The 9933-nt window shown below is 43.0% G+C and overlaps 1 protein-coding gene across 2 annotated transcripts in view; it reads right to left on the bottom strand.

The window, feature by feature from the left end:
* Positions 1-6205: 6205 nt before the first annotated feature.
* The window catches only part of LOC108784277 (sodium/glucose cotransporter 4-like), a 26196-nt gene continuing 22468 nt past the window's right edge, over positions 6206-9933 (bottom strand). Inside the window, exons 11-15 of one of the 2 annotated variants that reach the window (XM_018553035.1) lie at positions 9689-9857; positions 8345-8560; positions 7887-8010; positions 7305-7382; positions 6206-6480 (exon numbers count right to left, since the gene is read on the bottom strand). In XM_018553035.1, the coding sequence (XP_018408537.1) occupies positions 6272-6480; positions 7305-7382; positions 7887-8010; positions 8345-8560; positions 9689-9857 (796 nt within the window). In that variant the 3' untranslated portion in view covers positions 6206-6271. Of the gene's footprint in view, positions 6481-7304; positions 7383-7886; positions 8011-8344; positions 8561-9688; positions 9863-9933 lie in introns of both variants that reach the window. The other variant, XM_018553036.1, reaches the window with a different exon arrangement.

Genomic DNA, 9933 nt, shown 5'->3' with positions numbered 1-9933 from the left:
GGACGGGGGCTGCGTACTAATCAAACGCAGCACCTGTCCTTCCCCGGAGCTGCTCGATACGGCCCTGCACGCAGCATGGAGCTGTACGTGCCAGCCGATTACAGTGTGAATGAGGGCTTAGAAATGTTTACTAATGACAATTGACAAACAGATACTTATACCGTAGATAATTGCTGGCTATGCCTCATTTTTCTTTTCCTCCTCATTCTTCTGACAGTGGCCATTTTTATTATGGGCAGATTACTGTATCTCTCTTTACTCCCTGGAACTCTGGCACATGTGACCAGGACATGTGACCATGCACATCATCTCAGAGAAAGAAAATGCGTTCCCTGAGAAAGTTCCCTGAGAACTCATGAGATTTCCCAGCAATGCTCTCCTGATGTAACCTTCCCAGGGTGCAGCACTTGTGCACAGTTACATTGTGCCCAAGTGGACCAGGAAGTGGAAAAAAAGAAATTGTAGGTAAAACAAAAATATGTTTGTTTAGCTGAATAATGTAAGATGATTTTATATCAGCATGCAGAGCTGTATGCTGATGTGATTTTTAGTGAAAGGGGGTAAAGGTACGCCATCAAGTATATTTTCACATGTGCAGTTGAATTTGGGAAAACCTACTATGTGTTTTTTTACTCCCATCCAAGCGGCATAGTTATAAATACATTTTAAAAATAAGTCCATCCTTTCTAGATGTTTGTTTGGAGCAGATTATATGCAGGACACTACAGGCAGCTTCTAGCTGGCAATGTGTAGATAAGGGGCATTTGTTTTTGTTTTTTTGTTTACATACAAGGTAACACCCAAGCCTTGAGATATTTAACTCTTTGTTAGGACAGCCAGTGTAAACATCTTGTTTAATGGATAACTCCAGGCAAAACTTTAATTAACCCTTGCAGTGGGGCTATCCCCGCACTGCAAGGGTCACATCCAAGATGGCGGTACCCAGCAGCTTTCAGATGTCTACACAAGGCAGGCAGGCTTTTACAGATAAAGTATATACAATAGGTTGAATATTTAAAAGTTAAATTGGACTTTTTCCATCTGACAATAGGCTAAAAATGTATAGGTGTATGTCCAGCTTAACCTTTGCCTGGTGATTTATATTGCATTATCAAATTGAGCCAAGGATGCGTTTCTGGGACAACCCTCTCCCTTCATCAGACCATGCACAGTATTAAGATGTATATTAAGTGCCTACTCATTCATGCATATGCATACGTATTACACACATGCATTCAGTAGTTTAAAGTTTGCATAGAAAGCGTTAGGCTTCATTCACACTACTAACAGCCGGCCCATACAGATCCGTGCTGCGTGAACGGCTGCATCGGGCTGCTCCAGGGAAGGACAGGTGCTGTGTGCGATAGCACGCAGCAGCCTGTTCTTCTCTATGTACATGGCCGTACACTGCCATACGCTCACCCGAACTGCACACCCATACCTTTTCTAAGTAAACCGCAAGTCAGGTCATTGGAAATGTCGAGGAGTTGGAGGTTTCGACAGAACACCGGTCTTTACTAGATGCATCATGCTGGACAGAGACAAAGGGCAGAGCACCTGAGATAGAACATCAGATGATCTACATGCATTGAAGTCTCCGCACTGTGCATCACACCTCCGCACTGTGCGTCACACTGCTGTACTCTGCGTCACACCGCTGACCTCTGCGTCTCCCCACTGACCTCTGCACTCTGTGTTACATTACTGACCCCTGTACTCTGCGTTACATTTCAGACCTCTGCACTCTGTGTTACATTACTGACCTCTGTACTCTGCGTTACATTTCAGACCTCTGCACTCTGTGTTACATTACTGACCTCTGTACTCTGCGTTACATTTCAGACCTCTGAACTCTGTGTTACATTACTGACCTCTGTACTCTGCGTTACATTTCAGACCTCTGAACTCTGTGTTACATTACTGACCTCTGTACTCTGAGCTATTACTGACCCTCTGCCAAGACATCAGTCCTGTACCTCGCAGCAGAGTGCCAGCACAGAGTATGTACCAAACTATACTATCATACTGCATGGTTGTATAATGTATTGCTGGGATTTGTAGTCATCTATAGATGATGGTATTCTGCATTAGAGTGTAAGCTTCTCTGTACAGAGACTGATCTGACTGGCTAGTGTGCAACTATGGAGGGACATTAGAGTGTAAGCTACTTTAGTGCAGAGACCGCCAGGGGGGTCAGGTGGCCGGTGAAATCTGATCCCAGCACCCCCCCCCCCTTTGGAGTGAGAAGGGGAGGGGGCAGAAAAAATATTTCACCAGGGCCCTTTTTGCCTTTGGTCTGGTGGGAGCAGAGGGGAAGTGGGGAACAGTGGGAGCAGAGGGAAGATGTGGGAGCAGGGGACAGTGGTAGCAGAGGGGAGATGTGGGAGTAGAGGGGATGTAGGGGGACAGTGTGACTAGAGGGAAAATGCGGGAGCAGGGGGGATGTGAAGGACAATGTGACCAAAGGGAAGATATGGGAGCAGAGGGGAGATGTGGGAGTAGAGGGGATGTCAGGGACAGTGTGACTAGAGGGAAGATGCCTAAGCAGGGGGAATGTGAAGGACAATGTGGCCAGAGGGAAGATGTGGGAGTAGAGGGGATGTGAAGGACAATGTGGCCAGAGGGAAGATGTGGGAGCAGAGGGGATGTGGGCAACAGTGGTAGCAGAGGGGAGATGTGAGAGTAGAGGGGATGTGTGGGACAGTGGGACCAGAGGGGAGATGTGGGAGTAAAAGGGATGTGAAGGACAGTGGGACCAGAAGGGAGATGTGGGAATAGAGGGGATATGGGGACAGTGGTAGCAAAGGGAAGATGTGGAAACAGAGGGCATGTGGGGGAGAGTGGTAGCAGAAGGGAGATACGAGAGCAGAGGGGATGTGCGGGAGAGCGGAAACCCTCCATATCTGCCCCTGCTGAGACCCTCCACATCATTGTTGTGTAATGAATTGCTGGGAATTGTAGTCCTCTATAGCTGATGTACTTGGTCCCGCCCATGCCCGTACCGAGGTACAGACATGTATTAATGGATAGGAGGCAGAGTTAATTGACTATAAGTGCAGTGCATAGGCAGCTGTCTTAAGGCGCAAAAATGCACCTTCGCTTGTGTAGGCAAAAATCCTTGCACCGGCCCTGAGTGTGTATTTCTGACATAATCTGCTGCACAGTTAACACTGTACACATCATACACTGTTCAAAAGGAACTTATAGTGTAACAACTGCACCAGTAATATATGGAGGAAAGTCTTGTTTATTGTCTCTATAAAAGTGGAATGGATAAAAATAAGGAATAACATGATCATATTACAGTTGAGCTGATAGTAGACCCACCCTGTAAACATAAGTGTTTGCACTACACACTGCATATCGCACAGTGGGGAATGATTCAACCGATCAGTTGTAACATTTTCAAACTGGGGTCCCCTCATACCTCATTAAAAACAACAGGGTCATGTTGGCTAATTAGGTGCTAATTTGGTGCTAATGTTTCACCCCTTTCAAGTCTTACACGTAAATTTGTGGTTCCTAACTTAGAAGTATGATGGGGTTATGGAAGGACACCTCTGAATTGTTAAAAAAAAATATGCTAGATTACATTATTAACCATCACTGGTATTTAAGTGACACTAAATTCAGGTGTTACATTTTAAAAATACATTCAAGTACCCTATTAACAAAAGTGTATCTCATTTGTGCATCACTTAGTTGTAGATCATCAAATCATCTCTGAAATGGTGCTGACACTGTCCTTCCTTCTGGAGGGTGGCTACTTTTTTCCCCATGGTCTCTGGGTCCCATAGTCACCGCTCCAAGCTCACTCCCGTGATGGACTACAATCTCATGTTTAGTTAACTAATTTGTATCAAGATTGCAGTCTATCCCACACATGAAGAGCGCTACGGGGACCCACTAGAAAACGAGAAACAGAACATTTTTAAAGAAAGATTTATAAAAAGGTGGGCCTCCTAGATCTAAAAATAATAAAAAATGAAGCTTTAATATCACCTTAGGGTACTTGAATGCATTTTTAAGATTTAACTCCTGAGATTAGTGTCACTTTATAACAAACAAATCAGTGATCTGATCACTCGGCCCAGGTGCTGTCACACACCTATATTAGTTAGGCTGGTGTATTTGTGAATTCACAGTTTTATATAAATACATATATCCCCTGATATTCCTTCAACTGTTCTCTACCTAACCAGTCATATAGTAAAATCAAACTAAACTGCTCAAAAAATTAAAGGAACACTTTGAAAACACATCAGAACTCACTAGGAAAAAATATCATGCTGGATATCTACTGCATACTGAACTGGGTAATGTATTAGGAACGAAAGGATGCCACATCATTTGATCGAAAGGAAAAATTATAAACCTACAGAGGGCTGGATTTAAAGACACCCCAAAAATCAAAGTGAACAAATGATGCAGCAGGCTAGTCCATTTTGCTGAAATTTCATTGCAGCAAATCAAAATGGTACTCATTAGTTTGTATGGCCCGCAAGTGCTTGTATGGATGCCTAACAATGTCAGGGCATGCATCTAAAGAGATGACGGATGGTGTCCTGGGGTATCTCCTCCCAGATCTAAACCAGGGCATCACTGAGCTCCTGAACAGACTGAGGTGCAACCTGGCGTCGTCGGATGGACCAAGACATATTGTTCCAGAGGTGTTCTATTGGATTCAGGTCAGGTGAGCGTGGGGGCCATTCAATGGTATCAATTCCTCCATCCTCAAGGAACTGGCTGCATACTATCACCACTTGAGGCCGGGCATTGTCGTGCACCAGGAGAAACCCAGGACCCACTGCACCAGCGTAGGGTCTGGCAAGGGGCCCAAGGATTTCATCCCGATACCTAATGGCAGTCAGGGTGCCATTGTCTAGCCTGTAGAGGTCTGTGCGTCCCTCCATGAAAATGCCTCCCCAGACCGTCACTGACCCACCACCAAACCGGTCATGCTGAACGATGTTACAGGCAGTATAACGTTCTCCACGGCTTCTCCAGACTCTTTCACGTCTGGCACATGTGCTCAGGGAGAATCTCAATTGTGAAAAGCACAAGGCTCCAGTGGTGGACCTGCCAATTCTGGTGTTCAATGGCAAATGCCAATCAACCTCCACAGTTGCAGGCACTGAGCCCAGGGCCCATTAGAGGATGTGGGGCCCTCAGGCCACCCTCATGAAGTCTGTTACTGATTGTTTGGTCAGACATTCACAAAAGTGGCCTGCTGGAGGTCATTTTGTAGGACTCTAGCATTGCTCATCCTGTTCCTCCTTGCACAAAGGAGCAGATACCAGTCCTGCTGATGGGTCAAGGACCTTCTACGGCCCTGTCCAGCTCTCCTAGAGTAACTGCCTGTGTCCTGGAGACCCCTCCATGCTCTTGAGACTGTGCTGGGAGACGAATCAAAACCTTCTGGCAATGGCACATATTGATGTGCCATCCTGGAGGAATTGGCATGCCTGTGCAACCTCTATAGGGTCCAGGCATCGCCTCATGCTACCAGTAGTGACACTGACTCTAGCCAAATGCAAAACTAGTGAAAAACAGTCAGAAAAGATGAGTAGGGGGGAAAATGTTAGTGGCCTCCACCTGTAAAACCATTCCTGTTTGGGAGGTCACCTCATTGTTGCCCATCTAGTGCACCTGTTTATTTCATTAACACTAAAGCAGCTGAAACCGATTAACATCTCCCTATGCTACTTAACTGACCTGATCAATATCCCAGGAGTTTAATTGACATGATGTTATACTATGATTAAAACGTGTTCCATTAATTTTTTTGAGCAGTGTACTTACATCCATTGAAGTCATACTGGTACCTAATAAGAGTGGTGATTACAAAACGGTATTGGAACATATTGGGCATTGCATCCATTGTGGGTATTTAAAGTTAAAAGGCTTAAAAACCTCTGTAGTATATGTTTTTACATCATATATAAGAACATAAAGGAATGAAGGAAAGGGAAATGGCTCTTGCAACTGTACAGTTGGTAAGGTAAGTAGCAGTCATGGCTGGGTCTTCAAACCTTATAATCCCAGAAACAATTGCCTCCACTCTAGTTATTCCCTACAGTGAAATGTAAGTAGTTATCGGTTGTTTTAGGTTTTTGTAGGTATATGTTCATTGCTGTTTGCCACATTGTATAAAGATCATTTATTGCACATGTTGCTTTCTTTTCTAGTTGGAGTTGTGTATCTTGCCAGACCTACACAATGGAAATTGACCACTCCTTTAAATTAGTCACTGTTACTGTCCACAGTTATTTTAGGCAAAATATCCCCAGAGGAAAACATTGATAGCAAGAAGGATGACAGCATTAACATTGCACACATTTCTCCATAATGGCTCTTCTTCAATACTAGTCAGCTTCTTCTTTAATTTCGCTTCTTCCTCTTCAGACAGTTTGACTTCAGGCTGCATAGACAATCCACAGAACCAGAAATAGACCTTCTTCCACCAAGGGAATGAAGCAGCTGCAATCAGAATGTGAATATTATCATTACAAGAACACAATGTGGAGCAAATTCCTGTCCTCAATAGAACCAGAGGCGTAGTGGCAGGCTACTGTGGAAAGGGTCAGGGAGAGGGGAAGATACTTTCAAGTCAGATTAGAGGAAAAACACTAAAGATTTTCTCTCGACAAAAGTCATATGTCTTAAACTGACCATAAGCCTAGATTATCTGCAGATTTTCTATGGTCAGATGGAAAAAGTGCAACAGATTCCTCCATCTACGCTAAACTGTGTGGATGAAGGAATCTTCCACTGGGCCAAGTTTCAGTATCTTGTTAGTCAGCCCCACTGGCTCTTAAAATATCTGAACAATGCCTGTATCCAATCAGATTGTTCAGGTGTTTTGACAGCCAGCGGGGCAGACTAGCAAGATACTGAAGCTTGGCCCAGCGGGAGATTCCTCCATCCACACAGTTTAGCGTAGATGGAGGAATCTGTTGCACTTTTTCCATCTGACCATAGAAAATCTGCCGATAATCTATAGGCGTATGGCCAGCTTTACACCGGAAATTTCCCTCAGCCTAACCACATAGTGCTACGTTAGTATCATACAAATGGCACTAAAGCCCTCAGCATTGAGGAACAAGGTGTATTGCCTTCCGTTCCTTCTTTCTTCAGAGCATAAGATCTACTGCTAAATGACAGCATATGAGTGGTTTGAATGGCTTATGCAGCACTATACAGAAAGCACATGGTTAATATAGTAGACTGGTCAACAAACAATATACTAAATGTCTCTTTTCAAAGTGCTCAGCTTTCTCTGAGATAATACACTTTTCACTCACCATCACTCACTGATTTCTGCTCCATGATGGATGAACTGTCTTGTTTCAATTCTACTTGTGGTTCTACTAATCCCCTTGCTGTAAGAGTAAGCAAAAGTTAAGCTTTAAACTGTCTACATAAAGGCAAGTCTATAAACATGCATTCCTATTCTTTACAAATACTAAATTGGCTTTAAACCAGAAATAAATGCTAGGAGCCTGTGGGAAACAGAACCCCCCGATTCATGTAAGTGGGTGAAGGGGGAGACATGTGCTGGTGATGTGACCATGTTTCATGCTACACCCTGAATATGGATGCAACATGAAACATGCTATTAAAGGTAAATTTAGCCTTTGAAGTGGAAATAAAAGAATCATCCTATATGTCTATATCTTTTTTTTAAAGTTTGACTTTATATATACTTCAATTAAAAAAAAATATATAATTTGAAGCCTTTCGAGCATTATCACTCCAGTCAAGGGCACCAAATACCCACAATCATGAAGAAGGATTGCCAAAGATTGACATTCGACTATCAGACTGCCTGGTAAATGAACCTGCACATCAGCAGTATAACAGTTGAATGAAGTAACATGAATTACCTGGCTCTTTTTCAATAGGTGGTTTGCTGGAAGATATTGCAGAAATGTCTGATAACTTTTCTTGTTCTTCCAAGTAAGTATTTTTTTCTGGTCTGTTTCGTGTCCACCAAGTGAAACGACCAAGCTAAGCAAATTGAAGGAAAATACAATGACTGACTCAGAATAGCAAGTCAAGAAAGACAGTTTGCCATGAGAACCTGCATGAAACAACCGAGTCTCACTCTTCTTTCTGCAATTTTAAAAAATGTGAAAACTCCAACATAGATACAGACATCCTTTTTAAAAGACTGCTGCAAGCAGGTGGGTCTGATGACAGGTGTGAAGATCTCACCAGTGCCACTGAATAGTACAACAAGCAAGTGGGGGAATCAACTTAAAACACCCAAAACTCAAATGTGCATTTTTGGTAGAAAGAATTTTCTATTGCATAGCACTAAGTAGAAGCCAATGGGTCTTACCTCCTCTTCAGACATGGCTGGGGTAAACAGGCTGATCACAATGCAGATAATGGTTGTCAACCCGAAAAGAAGGATTGCAAAATACAGGTAGTGAACATTTTTCAGCACAGATGGACGTGTGTCCTCCTCTCCGCAGTTTGGGGCTCGATATACAAAATCCATAATCATTCGAATCAAACCCACTACCAGCCCGATGATCAGACCCCAGAAAGCTCCCTGCAGAGACAAAAAATACAAGTAACCAATGTCACTAAACCTGCATCTGGGGTTTTGAAATAAACAAAATGCCATAATGGAAGATCATAAATGGGCAAACTTCCTTTGTTTTCCAGTTATGAAGGTTTTGGATTTTGATGTTAAAGAAAACCTGTACCATTGCTGACCGCTCCTTCTGAAAATACTGCTTGGCTGGTTTTTAATGCATCACCGCCTCTACAAGTAGATGAGCGAGTCATTGCTTTCCCAATTTGCTCAGCCTCCAGATGGAGGAACACATACAAGCAGGTGAGTGTTTTCCCTGCACATTTTAGTACTTTCTTGTTAGCAACAGGATTGCTATTGTAAAGTTGCCTTGCTGCACATCTTACTGGCGACCCCAATTCAACGATGGGGGAGTGCGGATGGTGCCGCCAGACAATATTCGTATATAAATGTCACCAGCACACCATGAGTATTAAAGTCCAAAGTGCTCGCTTTTTTAAAAAGTCATGTCAGGAGATCTAGCACTTTGGGGCCGTGCAGGGTCCCCTTCAACAGACTCAGCAATTACATCCAATGTCATTGCTGAGCCTGATGAAGGGGCCCCCTTCTCGGACCTGAAAGCGCTAGTTCTGCTGACATGACATTTTAAATAAACACTTTGGACTTCAATACTCTTGGTGTGCTGGTGACATTTATCTACTAGGATTGCTAGTGTAGCATGGGCCTTAGAACTCCTGATGTACATCTGTACTAGTAAAAGAGTATTGACTTATAAAGTACTGATGTAGAATGCAACGTATATATCTAATTACATAGGGTCCTTATGGGTGATATAAGTCAATGGTGCTTTAACTCTCCAGGATATACCAAAAGATATGTTTGGGGTTGCTGATCCTTTGTTAGTACATTTGGTAATCAGACCCTGCAAAGACTGTAGTACATGGCTAACCAAAGTTTGGGAAACACAAAGATACCTGAAAGCAAATTTAGGAACAAGAAAGTAATTCCAAAACCAAATTAGTTATAAAAAGTGTCATCAATTAGATGCCCATGGCCTCAAGCCATGACTAAGACCTTTACAGTCTTGCATCTTACTATATTGGCATTATATAATAGTTTGAAACATTTAGGTGGCATACTTACTGATTCATTGACTCTCTTGACAAAAATTGCCAAAATAAATATGGCAGTCACTGGTGGGGAGAGGTAGCTAGTAACAGATTGCATATAATCAAACAGTAGCCCGCTGTTTGCTGCTTGGATAATGGGGATCCATACGATGCTTATAACCACTAGTATAACTATGAACACTCTGCCAAGGAGAACATACAACACAATGTTAACACAACTTTACAGGAAATGTCAGATGTACAAGCCCAATATTAATA

The sequence above is a fragment of the Nanorana parkeri genome, unplaced genomic scaffold (assembly GCF_000935625.1).
Source record: "Nanorana parkeri isolate BGI_ZX_2015 unplaced genomic scaffold, ASM93562v1 scaffold106, whole genome shotgun sequence".
NCBI lineage: Eukaryota > Metazoa > Chordata > Amphibia > Anura > Dicroglossidae > Nanorana > Nanorana parkeri.
The sequence above is the reverse complement of the archived record's forward strand: the minus strand, read 5'-3'. Positions and strand labels throughout refer to the sequence as shown.